Genomic DNA, 16,952 nt, shown 5'->3' on the forward strand with positions numbered 1-16,952 from the left:
ATGAGTATAAAAATATTGCTTGGGCATGCAGGAGTGAAATCAGGAAGGCCAAATCACACCTGAAGTTGCAACTAGCAAGAGATGTTAAGAGTAACAAGAAGGGTTTCTTCAGGTATGTTGGCAACAAGAAGAAAGTCAAGGAAAGTGTGGGCCCCTTACTGAATGAGGGAGGCAACCTAGTGACAGAGGATGTGGAAAAAGCGAATGTACTCAATACTTTTTTTGCCTCTGTCTTCATGAACAAGGTCAGCTCCCAGACTACAGCACTGGGCAGCACAGCATGGGGAGGAGGTGACCAGCCCTCTGTGGAGAAAGAAGTGGTTCGGGACTATTTAGAAAAGCTGGATGAGCACAAGTCCATGGGGCCGGATGCGCTGCATCTGAGAGTGCTAAAGGAGTTGGCGGATGTGATTGCGGAGCCATTGTCCATTATCTTTGAAAACTCATGGGGATTGGGGGAAGTCCCGGACGACTGGAAAAAGACTAATGTAGTGCCCATCTTTAAAAAAGGGAAGAAGGAGGATCCTGGGAACTACAGGCAAGTCAGCCTCACCTCAGTCCCCAGAAATATCATGGAGCAGGTCCTCAAGGAATCAATTCTGAAGCACTTAGAGGAGAGGAAAGTGATCAGAAACAGTCAGCATAGATTCACCAAGGGCAAGTCATGCCTGACTAATCTAATTGCCTTCTATGATGAGATAACTGGTTCTGTGGATGAAGGGAAAGCAGTGGACGTGTTGTTCCTTGACTTTAGCAAAGCTTTTGACACTGTCTCCCACAGTATTCGTGTCAGCAAGTTAAAGAAGTATGGGCTGGATGAATGCACTATAAGGTGGGTAGAAAGTTGGCTAGATTGTCAGACTCAATGGGTAGTGATCAATGGCTCCATGTCTAGTTGGCAGCCGGTATCAAGTGGAGTGCCCCAAGGGTCGGTCCTGGGGCTGGTTTTGTTCAATAACTTCGTAAATGATCTGGAGGATGGTGTGGATTGCACCCTCAGCAAGTTTGCAGATGACACTAAACTGGGAGGAGTGGTAGATACGCTGAAGGGTAGGAATAGGATACAGGGGCCTAGACAAATTGGAGGATTGGGCCAAAAGAAATCTGATGAGGTTCAACAAGGACAAGTGCAGAGTCCTGCACTTAGGACGGAAGAATCCAATGCACCGCTACAGACTAGGGACCGAATGGCTCGGCAGCAATTCTGCAGAAAAGGACCTAGACGTTACAGTGGACAAGAAGCTGGATATTAGTCAACAGTGTGCCCTTGTGGCCAAGAAGGCCAATGGCATTTTGGGATGTATAAGTAGGGGCATAGCCAGCAGATCGAGGGACGTGATCGTTCCCCTCTATTCGACATTGGTGAGGCCTCATCTGGAGTACTGTGTCCCGTTTTGGGCCCCACAGTACAAGAAGGATGTGGAAAAATTGGGAAGAGTCCAGCGGAGGGCAACAAAAATGATTAGGGGACTGGAACACATGACTTATGAGGAGAGGCTGAGGGAACTGGGATTGTTTAGTCTGCAGAAGAGAAGAATGAGGGGGGATTTGATAGCTGCTTTCAACTACCTGAAAGGTGGTTCCAAAGAGGATGGATCTAGACTATTCTCAGTGGTAGCGGATGACAGGACAAGGAGTAATGGTCTCAAGTTGCAGTGGGGGAGATTTAGGTTGGATATTAGGAAAAACTTTTTCACTAGGAGGGTGGTGAAACACTGGAATGCGTTACCTAGGGAGGTGGTGGAATCTCCTTCCTTAGAAGTTTTTAAGGTCAGGCATGAAAAAGCCCTGGCTGGGATGATTTAATTGGGGATTGGTCCTGCTTTGAGCAGGGGGTTGGACTAGATGACCTCCTGAGGTCCCTTCCAACTCTGATATTCTATGATTCTATGATTCTATGTGGCCTCACCAGTGCCAGAGAGGGGAATAATCACTTCCCTCGATCTGCTGGAAATGCTTCTACTAATGAAGCCCAATATGCCGTTAGCCTTCTTGGCAACAAGGGCACACTGTTCTCAGTGGTAGCAGATGACAGAACGAGGAGTAGTGGTGTCAAGTTGCAGTGGGGGAGGTTTAGGTTGGATATTAGGAAAAACTTTTTCACTAGGAGGGTGGTGAAGCACTGGAATGCGTTATCTAGGGAGGTGGTGGAATCTCCTTCCTTTGAGGTTTTTAAGATCAGGCTTGACAAAGCCCTGGCCAGGATGATTTAGTTGGGGATTGGTCCTGCTTTGAGCAGGGGGCTGGACTAGATGACCTCTTGAGGTTCCTTCCAACTCTGATATTCTATGATTCTATGATTCATATCTAGCTTCTCGTCCACTGTAATCCCCAGGTCCTTTTCTGCAGAACTGCTGCTTAGTCAGTTGGTCCCCAGCCTGTAGCAGTGCATGGGATTCTTCCATCCTAAGTGCAGGACTCTGCACTTGTCTTTGTTGAACCTCATCAGATTTCTTTTGGCCCAATCCTCCAATTTGTCTGGGTCCCTCTGGACCCTATCCCTACCCTCTTGCATATCTGCCTCTCCCTCCAGCTTAGTTTCATCTGCAAACTTGCTGAGGGTGCAATCCATTCCATCATCAAGATCATTAATGAAGATGTTGAACAAAACCGGGCCCAGGACCCACCCCTGGGGCACTCCGCTTGATACTGACTGCAAACTAGACATCGAGCTGCTGATCACTCGCCGTTGAGCCCGACAATCTAGCCAGCTTTCTATCCACCTTATAGTCCATTCATCCAGTTCATACTTCTTTAACTTGCTGGCAAGAATACTGTGGAGACCATATCTAAAGCTTTGCTAAAATCAAGCTATATCATGTCCACCACTTTCCCCGTATCCACAGAGCCAGTTATCTCATCATAGAAGGCAATCAGGTTGGTCAGGCATGACTTGCCCTTGGTGAATCCATGTTACTGTTCCTGATCACCTTCCTCTCCTCCAAGTGCTTCAAAATGGTTTCCTTGAGGACCTGCTCCATGACTTTTCCAGGGCCTGAGGTGAGGCTGACTGGTGTGTAGTTCCCTGGTTCTTCCCTTTTTTAAAGATGGGCACTGTATTTGCCTTTTTCCAATCGTCTGGGGACCTCCCCCAGTCACCATGAGTTTTCAAAGATAATGGCCAATGGCTCTGCAATCACGTCAGCCAACTCCCTCAGCACCCTCGGATGCATTCCATCCAGCCTTATGGACTTGTGCATGTCCAGTTTTTCTATATAGTCCTTAACCTGTTCTTTCACCACTGAGTGCTGCATACCTGCTCCCCATACTGTGCTTCCCAGTGCAGCAGTCTGGGAACTGACCTTGTCTGTGAAGATTGAGGCAACAAAAGCATTGAGTACTTCAGCTTTTTTCACATCATCTGTCACTAGATTGCCTCCCCCATTCAATAAAGGTCCCACACTTTCCCTGACCTTATTGTTGCTAACATACCTGTAGAAACCCTTCTTGTTACCCTTCACATCTCTTGCTAGCTGCAACTCCAATTGTGTTTTGGCCTTCCTGATTACACTCCTGCATGCTTGAGCAATAATTTTATACACCTCCCTAGTCATCTGTCCAAGTTTCCTCTTCCTATAAGCTTCCTTTTTGTGTTTAAGCTCACCGAAGATGTCTGTGTTAAGCCAAGCTGGTCACCTGCCATACTTGCTATTCTTTCTGCACACTGGGATGGTTTGTTCCTGCACCCTCAATGGGCTTCTTTAAAATACAGCCAGCTCTCCTGGACTGCTTTCCTTCTCATATTAGCCTCCCAGGGGATCCTGCCCATCAGTTTCCTGAGGGAGTCAAAGTCTGCTTTTCTGAAGTGCAGGGTCCGTATTCTGCTGCTCTCCTTTCTTCCTTGTGTCAGGATCCTGAACTCGACCATCTCATGGTCACTGCTGCCCAGAATTGGCTTGACCCCAGGTACAAGCAACAGCTTGAGTTAGCACAACTAGTGAGCTGCTAATCCTATCACTCTGTGCAGCTCAAGTGTTGTTCTGCCCTCCCTGAGCTAGGTTAATTTAAGGAGTTAACTGAAGTGTAGATAACCAGAGTTAATTCTGTAATGACGACCTAGCCTGAGACAGAACTGATGGGAGTGAAAAGGTGAAAATTCCTCAGGTCAGCTCTGCAGCGATGTATATGAAACACTTGACAATGGCTAGGCAACTGGTGTGCTGCAATGGTTTAGTATTTTAAGGAGCAGTCAGTTCACTGTTTTTCCATCCTCGTTTGTGTGTACCGCCCCCTGATAGCTCCAACAATAGACCAAGATTTTCAGAGTAATTTTTGGTGACTCCATTTGTAGGTGCTCTACTTGAGACACCTTACAGGCTTGTGTTTCAGAGAGTGAGCACCTGCTGTCTAAAACAGGTCCCTTTAAAGTGTCTCAGGCAGAGCACCCAAAAATTGGGGCATCAAAAGTCACTAGTAATTCCTGAAAATCTTATCTCTAAGCTCTTTGGGGCAGGGACTCACTCTTATTCCATGTGCAAAGCACCTAGCATAATGGGGCCTTCATCCCTGGTTGGGGCCTGCATGTGTTACTGCAATACACGTAATGAAATTAGCCAAAGTACAGTCACCGTTTCAAAGAGGACTGAGCTTCTTCAGTCACCTTAATTATCTTTAATGCTATGCTTTCCAAATAGTATTTGTCTGTATAAACAATTGCTGAAATTGCTATAGGGGTATTGTAGGATTGCAAGTAGGAAGGAAGATGGTGGTCTCGGTCTGCATGGTCAGAATGGGAGGGGAGATGGTCTACCAGACACCTTTTCAGATGTGGCCTAAGCATCAACAAGTTTAAGAACCTCTGAGGCAGGGCACTGCTTTTAGTCCCTGTCACAGAGTCATAGGTCCGATGCTCTGGAACTGCTCTGTATGAAGCCAGTCAGGACTCTGGGGGAGCCTCCTCTCTCTGAGCATACTGTCACCAGGGCAAGAAGCTTACACAGCTTCAAACTTCCTGGGTCTGACCTCAGAGCATTCATCATCCCCTTCCACACTGTGCGCTTCCCGCAGTGAGTCCACCCGGGCGGGGCTCCTGGGAAAGCCAGAGGGCTCTGCACCCCAACTCCACAGTCAGCAGTGACTCTCAACCAGCATAAAACGGAAGGTTTATTAGTCGACAGGAACACAGCGTAGAACAGAACTTGTTAGCCCAGAAATCAGTAACGTCATCGGCGTACGCCGACAGGACCAGCCGCAGCTCTGGCTCCCACAGCATCAACCCTGTCAACCTCCTGCAGAGGAGGCAGAGGAAGGGCTTGATCACCAGAGCGTACAGCTGGCCCGAGAGGGGGCACCCCTGCCATACTCCTCACCCGAAGCTGACCGGTTCAGTCAGGGTCCAGTTGAGCTTAACCAGACACTCTGTGGAGGCGTACAGCACCCAGAGAAAACCCACAAACTGGGGTCCGAAGCCAAATGTTTGCAGAGTGTTCAGGAGGTACCCGTCGTCCACCCTGTCGAACGCCTTCTCCTGATCTAGGGACAGGAGGGCGAACGACAGACCGTCTCTACTCCCGAGTTCCAAAAGGTCACGAACCAGAAATAGGTTATCAAAGATACTGCGGTCCGGGACGGTGTAGGTCTGGTCTGGGTGGATCACTGCTCCCTACAGTCTACTTTCTCTCTTGGCTCCTCTCCTCCTGCATAAAGAGAGGGGAACATGAGGCCCCCAGAGTTTTTGGTGTTGCTGTCTGTCTTGTTTCATTCCATAGCAATGTAGAATGCATTTTAGGATACCTAATATACTGAAAGAACAAAGTCTGCTGCTAGCTAGAAAACATTCTTTCATCTCTTCAGATTAGAGGCAAATAATTCATTGAGTGAATTTCACCTTCACATATTGATGTCAGATAACAACATTTTCAAATTTGGTCATATCTTCATTAACTTCTTAGCAATTATCTCTTGTCCGCCAGCTCACCCTGGCTGATTGACTTATGTAACTGACAAAGGTTCTGATCCTACAAGTAAGTACACTAGCATGGAGTCTGAATAAGACTCTGAACAGGTGCAGAAGTCCATGCCAGTGCACTTCCTTGTAGGAAATAGCAAACTGTAAGTTTTACAACTGACTAGCAAAGGAAAATAATTAGCCTTTGATCAATAGTCAGTCACACTTACTTGATTTTCATGAGTATTTGCATTGTTAAGGCGTTAGGACAAGATCATTCATGGAAAGCAAATACGAAAAGATCAAAATACACTAGCACTGAAATTCACTTTCCTGTTGCAGCTACAGAATGTGAACACTCAACCACAGAACTATTGTTCGCTGAACTGAAATGTACTTGTACTTCATATGCACCAACATAACAAGCCTGTGAGTGTGGACATAAAAATTATACACCAAAGCTTTACTATATTTATGTGGCTCACAAATTCTTCGTGCTCTTCCTTTTTGTTTTGGTCTGTTCTTAATTTGAACTTGAGTGTGGGAGTAGTGGTGAGTAAAGGCCCAGATTTTTAAAGATATTTAGATGCTTAAAGATGCAGATAGGTTCCTAATGGTATTTTTCAGAAGCATCAATAGACTTTGGGTGCCTAGATGCTTTAGAGAAACCCCACTGCTCATCTATCTTCATGTTTAGGCACCTAAAAACCTTTAAAAATCTGGCCCTATGTTTCTAGTAATTAAAGTAAAGCCAGAAGTTAACATTAAAACGTCAAGTTGAGATTTTTCAGCATAAATACATACTTCTTTGTATGCATAGTACTCTGTCCAAATGCCTCCTGACTTTAAGTCCTTGGTGCAGGTTGCGCTCACCCTCTGAATCTTAAGTCACTGCTTTATTATTACAGAAAAAAATACCGTTGCTGTGCATAATTGTTAGCTTTGCTCCAAATATTAGGAGCACGTAAACCCTCTGGTTGAAATTAATTTCCTTAAATTCCTGCCCTGTTTGCAGATGAAGACAGGAAGAAAAGAATTTTATCTTATGAATATTAAGCGCTGCATACCTCAACACCTGGTTATAGTCACATCACAGTCTGTTTATCTTCTCTACAAATTCCACATTTGCTTGCCTTAGAGGAGCTCTGAAAAGAGAGGAATTGTTTTTTACATTAAATGGAAGTTTGAAAATAAAATTTTCAACAAACTTAATTGGATCAGGTCTCTACTGACACAAACTACAGATTTTTGGATCTAATCTGTCCTTCCATATGCTCAATGCACTGGAAATATAATATATATATATAAATATGTAAAAATTACATATTTATAAACAATCTAGTGTAGTATTTTTCTTTAATGTTTTCTTCTAGTTCTGATCTAGTTACAGCTCACCTTTTTGTCCAGGTTATATGTACAGTGATAATGCCTAGAAGTTAATCTCCAGTCAGCATTGGGTATCCTAGAGTACAAGGCACTGTACAAAGTAAAATATAGTCCTTGTCCCAAAGCTTAGCTACCATTTGATTCAATACCTTTTTCAGTGATTGTGGAGTTTTTCCCTGAAACTAAGTTTTCAGACCATTTTAGAGAAGGCTATTTCCCCTCCTGGTGACTCATTATAACTTGTGGGGCCTGGGGTACTGGGAGATAGCAGGGATGTTTCTGCTGTTGTGGACTGGAGCGGGAGGAGAAAGTAAAGGCATAGATCCATTTCTGTATATTTAGTGCCAAACTTGCATCTAGGCAGGTACTTAAAAACTAGAACTCTCATTTCCATTGGGAAGGAAATTCTGTTTATGCATCTCCTTCTTTATGGTGCCTACCTGATGCTCTTAGTACATGGCATACTTCTGGAGATCATGTTTGTATTATGTTTTAAAAATATTTATTACAGGTAACAACTAAATAATATATTACTTTTTGTCTAGATAAAAAGTGTGATCAGATCAGCGATGCTGTCATTGATGCTCATATCAGAGTTGATCCAGATGCTAAGGTTGCTTGTGGTAAGTACTCTTTTCTGATTAAGAAAAAATAAAATTAAAAAAGTAAAATAAATAATTCTCTGCATTTGTATAGCTTTGCATTCAATGATTTGTTTATTAGATGGCCAAAAAGCCACGAGTCCACAATCAAGAAAGAAGACAACTTTGGCTAAAAGCCCAAACTGGTTCAGTGTAAAGTGAAAGCAGTAGTTTGGGGGTGGGGTGGGGAAAGGAATATATACCAAATGGAGAAAGGGGAAATAGCACTGGATATAAAATAGAAGTTCAGAAGTGTAGAAATTTGATAAAGGAAGCTAAAGACACCAGAGAAAAATCCAACGCTGGCGGGACTAAGGACAATAAAGAGTTGAAGTATATCAGGTTGAAAGGTAGACGTGTTCAATAAATATTTCTGTTCTGTTTTTGGAAAGAACCATGATGATATACTTGTATCACATGAGGATGATGAAGTATTTTCCAGTCTATTAGTAACTGAAGATGACATTAGACAACATCTGCTAGGGATAAATATTTTTAAATCATCAGGCCGAGATAACTGGCACCTACAAGTCCTAAAAGATTTGGATTAGGAGATCCCTGGCTTGATTATGTTAATTTTTAATAAATATTGGAATACCAAGGAAATTCCAGAAGACTGGAAGAATACTAATGTGCCAGTATTCAAAAAGGGCAAGCAGGATGTTCCAAGGTGTCCCAGGCCGATTACCCTGACATCAATCCTGGGGAAGATAATGGAAAACCTGATACAGGAATCAGTGAAGAATTAAAGGATAGCAGTATAATTAGTTGCTAGTCAATGTGATTTTAAGGAAAATAAGTCTTGTCAAACAAACCCGGTTTTATTCTTTGAGATTAAAAGTTTGGTTGATAAAGTAACTTTGTGGATGTAATAAATGTAGTGGGGTTTTTTTGATCAGACATTTGACTTAGTGCTCCATAATATTCTGATTCAATGTTAGCATTATACAGTATCAATAGAGCATACATTATATGGATTAAAAAGTGGCTAACTGACAGATCTCAAAGTAGTTGTCAAAGAGGAGTCTGTAAATGGGGGTGTTTCTTGTGGGGTTCTGCATCTGTTCTAGACCTGAGGCTATTCAAACTTCAAATCAGTGATCTAGAAATAAGTATAAAATCACTGCTGATAAAATTTGTAGGTAACACAAAGAGTGACCAAGTGGTAAATAATGAGGAGGCCATGGTAGTCATATAGAGTGATCTGAATCACTTGGTAAAATGGGCCCACTCAAACATAATTTGTTTTAATACAGACAAATGCCAGGATATATATTGAGGAAGAAGGAATGCAGGCCATACCTATAGAAGGGGGACTGTATCCCAGACCTCAGTGACTTTGAAAAGAATGCAGGGGTCATAGTGGACAAGCAACTCAACAGGAGCTCTGAGTGTGATGCTGTGACAAGAGGGGCTAATGCAGTGGTACAAACAGCAGAGTACTCAGTTGGGAGTTGATTTTACCTCTGTATACAGCATTTGTAAGACCAATGTGAGAATACTGCATCCAGTTCTGGTGTCAACAAATTTAAAAGGATATTGCAAAACTGGAGAGGGTGCAGAGAAGCCACAAAGTGAACTGAGGGCTGGAGAACATGCCTAACAAACTTAAGGAACTCTATCTATTTTGCTCATCAGAAATAAGATTGAGATGTGACTTGATTACAATAGATAAATACCTTCATGGGGAGAAAATCCCAGGTACTATGGGGCTCTTTAATCTAGAAAAGAGAGGCATAATAAGAACCAGAAGCTGAAGCCAGACAAATTCAAATTAGAAATAAAGCACAGTGTTTTAACAGAGAGGGTAATTAACCATGAGAACAAACTACCAAGGGAAGTGGTGGATTCTCCATCTCTTGATGCCTTCAAATCAAGACTGGGTGCCTTTCTGGAAGATATACTTTAGTCAGGCACAAGTTACTGGGTAAATGGGTGAAATTTAATGGCCTGTGATGTATAGGAAGTCAGACTAGGTGATCTAATGGTCTCTTCTGGCTTTAAATTCTGTGGAGGATCTCAAAGCAATATATGTACACGTTAACCTTAATATCCCTGTTACGCAGCTATTAACTTCATTTTACAAATCTGTTAAAGCTAGGTGTATAGGTGAAAAGTTACTGTGTGAAAATGTAGTTTTGAAGGCCTCAATTTCACTTTCCTTGAAATTTCATAGACCAATTCTTTTTGAAAATGGGCTCTTAAATTGTCTTCCAGCACTACCTTAATCTGAGACATACATCTGCTTCATCAAAACACTGATGACACGGTGGTAGCAGTAAATCCAGACGGAAGATGCTGCCACAGATCCAAGGAGGATAAATCAGGAGATGGAGTAGCTATTCTACTAATTTTTTCTGGGTTCAAGTGCAGCAAAAGCTCACTTGAATCAAAATCATTTTAGGGCATCCATTTAATCAGAAATCAGAGATGAGAATCACTGGAGTGTGCTGCTAATCTATAAACCTCTAGACAGCTAAGGCTTCCCAGAGAATCCAAGAGATACTGTCTGACACTGAAGTTCACAAGACTCTCATTGGGAGTGTGAAACATCTGTGTAGACAACACCTCTGATACACTGTGCAAAACCTCTGATGTTTTGGGATTCATCCAGGCCTCTAAGGGGTTTGGTAACTATCTGCCTTTTGTCTGGGAGTCGCCCACTGCTAGTTCTCCAGTGGCAACAAAGGAGGTGACCCACACCCAAACAGGCATTATGTGACCATCACGAGTCATTGACCAGCAGGGGAATTGTAAAGAAGAGATTTACAATTCTGTAAGAGACAGTTGCACAGGCACCACGGGATTGCTCAACTCTGACTCAGCAAGACCCATCAGGACATGTCTGGGCCAATATTTTTCCTGGACAGGAATTGAGAGTATAAAATAAGGAACAGTGGCATTATGAGACTACTTCTCTTCTCCCCCACCTACACTGAAGACAACAATAATGATGGGAAGACAAAGACTTCAAACTGAGGAGATTGGTCCCAGGCTGAGAAGGAAATTCAGCTGGTGTATTAAGATATGTAACCTACTTGTGACATTCAGTGGGTTGGGAAAAGCTGTTTGATTCAAATCTTCCTTAGTCTAATAGAGCTTTGGATTTAGACTGCTTTTACTTTTTATTTCTTAGGTAACTGTCTTTGACGTTTACGCCTACCACTTATACTCACTTAAAATCTGTCTTTCTGTAGTTAATAAGCTTATTTTAATGTTTTATCTTTACCAGTGAGTTTGTCTAAAGTTCATGGGGAATCTGTTCCGATTACAGAGACTGGTGCTTGTCCACTATTCTTTGAAAAAGCGGCAAATAAATTAATGAACCTTCATTGTTCAAGAGTAGGTCTTGAGCAGTGTAAAACTGTACATTTCTGGGGTGCAAGGCTTGGGGGATTTGCTGGTGTTTCTCTATGTATGGTTCATGTGTGGCTTAGAGATAGCACTCATGTAATTTAGCTGGGCATTTCCCTGCATGCTTTTAGCTAAGTGACGACAGCACCTGGAGAGGTTTGCTGCTTGTCACTAACAAAGCATTGAAAGAGACAGCCCAGGCTGGAGAGTTAAGGGCACAGCACTCCCACAGTTCCAGGTTGTGCCCCAGGGATCCCATCACAGCTTCACCCTGGTTTTGCCCAACCTGATTACTCCTTGCAGACTGACCATAGTATCTTTCCAGCCCTGAATTCACCCCAAAATTGTCCTACTGCAGAGGCCCTCATAGAGAAAGTGTTTGCTGCCTTTACAGAGACAGTAAAACACTCCAACTTGCTAGCTTCCTAGAAGCACACACTTTACTGAACTTACACAGCACTGATGATTTATAATGAAAGCAAAGCAAATTTATTAACAAAAGAGCATTGATTAAGTGATACCAAATAAACAAGATAAAGGTAGAGCTGGTTACAAGCAACTAAAAGTGAAAATATGAATCTAAAAGTCTAAAACTTAATCTAGCAAGATACAGTCTTTGTTCAAGGCAGTTTCTCTCATCCACAGTTGGCTTTCCAGCTTTTGCTGGCCAGGACTCATCACAGAGATCAAATCATGTGGTTTCGTTGTCTTCTAAGGTAAAGGATAAAGATGGAATCTCTCTCTGTTCCTTATCTCTGAACTGATGTCTCAGAAAGGCCTCCTGGGGATTCAGTCTCCTGTGTCTCTCTGGGGTCCAGGAGCCATGTTAATTCTCTGTCTCTCCAGTTCAGGATCAGAATAAACCCCATTGGTTTAGCTTGATGGCTCTGTGTATTGATAATATGGAAATTAAGGTAAACCCACATTCCTTTGTCGAGGACAGACTTGTTTATCACCTGGGCTAGGCTGCTGGCTGTAAACATGTTCTAGTTATATCATACTGAGGGAATTCATAATTTCACATATAACATTAACAGATGCATTTTGCAATGATATTAATAATCAGCAGCATACTAGCTTTCATATGATACCTCACAAGGCTTATTTTGTACACATATTATTGCAGTAGTGCAAAGGGTGTGAGTACAATGGTGCTTCAGACATTTATGATAGCAGGTTGTGACCCGCCCTTGGATTTAGCATAGGTGGTGTCCAGCCCCACACCCAACAATCACTAATGGTCTGTGGGCAGAGGTATTGTTTGGGCTCAATGATTTTGGTTGGTTGGTTTTTTGTTTTGAGGGCGAGGAGCAGCTGCTGGCTTTCATTTGATTGTGTTTTAACTTTAGACAAAGGTACGTGCAGCTCAGGACAGCCACTTTGTTGTATGTACTGTAAATTGAGAGACTGTACTGTAGTAGCACCGGGGGAGGGGAGGGAGGGGGTCTTACTTAAAATCTGAGCTTGCTGGGCTTGGCACTGTAGACACTAAGGTCCAGATTTTTAAAGGTATTTAGGTGTTGCTGCAATCAGCGCTACAATATCTAACTGATTCAGGACCCTAAATCCTCTTTTCAAAAGGGATTTAAACACTTGGGAGCCTAATTCCCATAGACTGTCAATGGCATTTTGGCTCCTAAGTGTCTAGGCGTTGCAACATTCTGCATAGCAATAGCTAAATACTATTAGAAATCTGGGCCTAAGACTATTCCTGCCCCCAAAGTTTACTGTCTAAACCAAGATAAGAGGCATCAAGTGGGAGCAACAGGCAATTGGAAGGGAATAGTTACAGGATCACAGGGTCACACTTCAAAGTGCTATAAATTGCCTCCTTGGTCAGCTGGACAGCCAGACGTCATGGCAACTGGCACTTGGTGGAGTACAGAGCCATTCTGATGATGCTCGCTGTTTACTGAGAACTCTCACCATGTCCAGGGCCAGGAGGAGTTGCTTTGCACCACCAGGGGATTCAGTTTCACTAAGGGAATCTCAGGTGTCCAGAACAGTATAAAGCAACTGGAGTAGACAGGAGGATCCATCCCACACTGTTGCAAAGGACAAGAGTCTGTGATTGGTAGCAAGACATGTTTAAAAATTAGGCCAAGCTTAAGACTTATTTACTGAAGCAATTCCACAACATGTTCTGTCCAATCAGCCTCAAACTGTACTACACAGTTGCTTCTAGGACCAAATACTCTTTCAAAAGCCTATACACATAGCGAGAACTTTCATTTTACTGTAGTATTATTTCAACTCTTTACAGAATGTGTGTCCAAAACAGGGATAATCTTGCTCTGTGGAGAGATCACTTCCAAAGCTGTAGTGGATTACCAGCAAATTGTGCGAGAGACCCTTAAGAGGATAGGCTATGATGACTCTTCAAAAGGTGAGTTATGTACTTGCTTCCTGGTTCATAGTCAGTTCTGATTACGTGCTGTCAAATTACTCTGTAACAGTCCTCAGTGAAATAACATCATGGATGACTCTGATCCTGCAGGAGGAAAAAAGATAATATAAATATGGATGTGTATTGGATGTGGCCTTGAGTCAACATGTCACTCAGAAATTGACTGTTAGAAGTGCTGAACCCCCACTATTCCCACTGAAGTAGTGGAATTGGAGCATGCATAAATGACAGGATGGTTAGGCATGGTATATGACTTGTCTGCAGCCAGATGGCCTATTATAAAAACAGAAGGACTGGTCTTCCTTGTATTTAGGTTTGAGTAAACTTTGAGACTTGAAGTTCATACACAAGGGAATTCTTCAGTATTCCTACTAATGTAGTTGCTACAGTGGGTTCCTGCAGCAGTGACTCCCCTACATGACTATTCTACGTCAGCATTTCCCTGTATTCATCTCAAATATACTTCTGTCTAGTTTCATCAAGTGCCCTTTACAGGAGACAATGAAAAAAAGCCCTGCTTCCTTTCACCACACTCTTCAAACTTTCCTAATTAAATGACTTTAGGCATTGGCATTTGTCCACCAATAACAGAATATGGACAATGTCTCTGATTGCGTGACCTATGGGATAGAATCTGACACCTCATGAAAAGCATGAGCTTCTGCTAATTTGCCTAAAAGCCCAGAATAGCTTGGGGACTGTAATGTGCAAATGTTTATACATGGCCTACCCACTGGAGGGAGACGAAGCCAAGCTTCTGGCATAAGATTAATTCCTACACTTTGTAACCCAAATACCTCAAATCTTCAGCCAACCTTTTTTGAACTATCCGTGAAGTAAAGCTTTTATAGCTGACTTATTTCTGAAAACAAACAAAAGAAGAATATTGTGGTATCATTCACTTCTACTTCTCTTCACCAGGATTAGACTATAAGACTTGTACAGTGCTGGTAGCTCTAGAACAACAGTGTAAAGAAATCAAACATGCTGTCTCCCATGGCAAGAGTGAAGATGACATTGGAGCTGGGGACCAGGTAAAGTGTCTTTATTTTAAGCAGTTAAAGCCCAGTCCAATATACATTGCAAACTCAGTTAATTTGCATTGGAGCATATCCTTTGTTTAAAAAAAAAAAAGACTATGCAGAATACATGGTAGACAATTAAAGCATGTGGGTTTGAACTAAATATTGTGTACATGATTAATAACAAGGCCAAGAAAACTTGGCACGCATTGGTTTCAATAAGTGCTGCCTGCACATATCCAACGGCTCTAAAGGCTAAAGCTACAACTAAACTTTTTGTTATGGCAGATGTCATCAGGTGGCACTGTGTTAGTCTTTCAAGTTCTTAAAAAGACATGCTATGGTGTTTTGGGTTATGGATGGTTGTGTGTGCAGGTAGTTTTGAGGAGGGCGGGTGGAGCTGTGCAAGCAACAGCAGTTAGCTCTTTGTTTTGGTCTCTGATTAGAGTGGGTTATTGATGAGATGGAATTATTTCTTGGGAACCAGGCAATGCTGTTGATCTGAGATTCTTCGAAGAAGGGATTACACTGGTCGGCTGTTTGATTTCAAGACTGGTGTATGTGTAAAGAAGCAAGTGACACTACACCCAGACTTCATGTCACAGATGCCTCTTCCCATGAACAGAAAATGGAAATAAGTGCCTTGGAATTATGTTTTATTTTCTATTGCCTCAATGCAGGGTTTGATGTTTGATTATGCCACTGATGAAACTGAGGAATGCATGCCTCTAACAATCCTACTTGCACACAAACTTAATGCAAAGATAAAAGCCCTGGAGAGGAATGGAACATGGCCCAGGGTTAGACCAGATGGGAAAACACAGGTTAGTAAATAACATGGATTATAAATCAGATTTGAAAAGGGCTGGGCCCTTTAACTTGCACGATTGAATTTAGACCCGATTCATGTTCTTCAAGAAATGAAGGGACAGCTGGTGTGGCAGTGGCATGAATTCTATGTGCTTGAATGGAGTAGATTAGACAGGCCAGGAGATGGCATTTTCATATCCACTGCACATATGGCCTGGTCCACGCTGTCCTGTCAGTGCCTCAGTCATGACTCTTGGGACCAACACAAGGAGTGAGAGGAACATATCTGTCTCCCTGGACACTAACATGATCAGTTGGTACCAGCTAGGATGGTGCTTTTTGTGATGTGGACACATTTTGTGAGGCAACTGGACTGGGACAACCCACTCACTTCTCTCAGGCCCCCAGATCTTTTAGTCAGTGCTGCCACAGGCTACATTTGAAGCAATGACCTAGAAGTAACAGGCTGCATATCTGGTTAGTCATCTCCTTAGCCTTCAGTACTGTCATGAGTGGGTTTGCTGACTGAATGGTTAGAGTTACATTTTCTCCCTAGTAAGACAGTTAATGTACATATGTTCTCAGAAGGCAGAGGAGAACTGAATGAGGAGTGGGAATTGGAAATGTGGGGAATTGTTGGAGGAGAGGGCGGTTTATGTTTAACTTCACTGGTTCAGTGGTGGTGAGTTAAGTTGCATTGTACTACTGCACTTTGGGATATTACTGGGGATGTATTTTTGTCAAGTGCTAAGAAAATCATATGGTTCCATGACCTTTTTAGCACTTGAATCAATCCAAAAACTGTTTTGGGAGGTTTCTTTCATGTTATGAGAAAGTGTTGGCATGTAGGCACTCATATACATACAAACAGCAGGTAAAGGAAGGATACAGGTAATAAATGACAAAGGAATTTTGGTAAGAGACTGGTCTTTATTTTCTGAGCAATCACATGACTTAGGTCAGGGTTTCACTAATGTCTTATTTCGGGCTGTCAAGCGATTAAAAAAATTAATTGTGATTAATTGCGCAAATAATCACACTGTTAAACAATAATAGAATACCATTTATTTAAATATTTTTGGATCTTTTCTACATTTTCAAATATATTGATTTCAACTACAACACAGAATACAAAGTGTACAGCGCTCACTTTATATTTTTTATAACAAATATTTGTGCTGTAAAAAACAAAAGTAATAGTATTTTTTCAATTCACCTTATATAAGCAGTGTAATGCAGTCTCTTTATCATGAGAATTGAACTTACAAATGTAGAATTATGTACAAAAAAACCTGCATTCAAAAATAAAACAGTGTGTAAAACTTTAGAGCCTACAAGTCCACTCATTCCTACTGCTTGTTCAGCCAGTCACTCAGACAAACAAGTTTGTTTACATTTGCAGGAGATAATGCTGCCTGCTTCTTGTTTACAATGTCACTTGAAAG

At 42.3% G+C, this 16,952-nt stretch overlaps 1 protein-coding gene across 1 annotated transcript; it reads left to right on the top strand.

Annotated features, from left to right (window-relative positions):
- Positions 1 to 4,491: 4,491 nt before the first annotated feature.
- Positions 4,492 to 15,664, top strand: LOC142072264 (S-adenosylmethionine synthase-like). Its single transcript, XM_075128962.1, has 5 exons — positions 4,492 to 4,558; positions 7,819 to 7,896; positions 13,532 to 13,654; positions 14,597 to 14,709; positions 15,378 to 15,664. Exons 1-5 carry the CDS (start codon positions 4,492 to 4,494, stop codon positions 15,531 to 15,533), a joined length of 537 nt encoding a protein of 178 aa, XP_074985063.1. The 3' UTR covers positions 15,534 to 15,664.
- Positions 15,665 to 16,952: the final 1,288 nt, after the last annotated feature.

Source organism: Caretta caretta, chromosome 5 (genome assembly GCF_965140235.1).
Source record: "Caretta caretta isolate rCarCar2 chromosome 5, rCarCar1.hap1, whole genome shotgun sequence".
Classification (NCBI taxonomy): domain Eukaryota; kingdom Metazoa; phylum Chordata; order Testudines; family Cheloniidae; genus Caretta; species Caretta caretta.

Coding starts and splice junctions, on each gene's coding strand:
- LOC142072264 (XM_075128962.1), top strand. CDS start 4,492: ATGGGGCCTTCATCCCTGGTTGGGGCCTGCATGTGTTACTGCAATACA. Junction 7,897..13,531: donor AGATGCTAAGGTTGCTTGTG/GTAAGTACTCTT, acceptor AACTCTTTACAG/AATGTGTGTCCAAAACAGGG. Junction 14,710..15,377: donor ACATTGGAGCTGGGGACCAG/GTAAAGTGTCTT, acceptor GCCTCAATGCAG/GGTTTGATGTTTGATTATGC.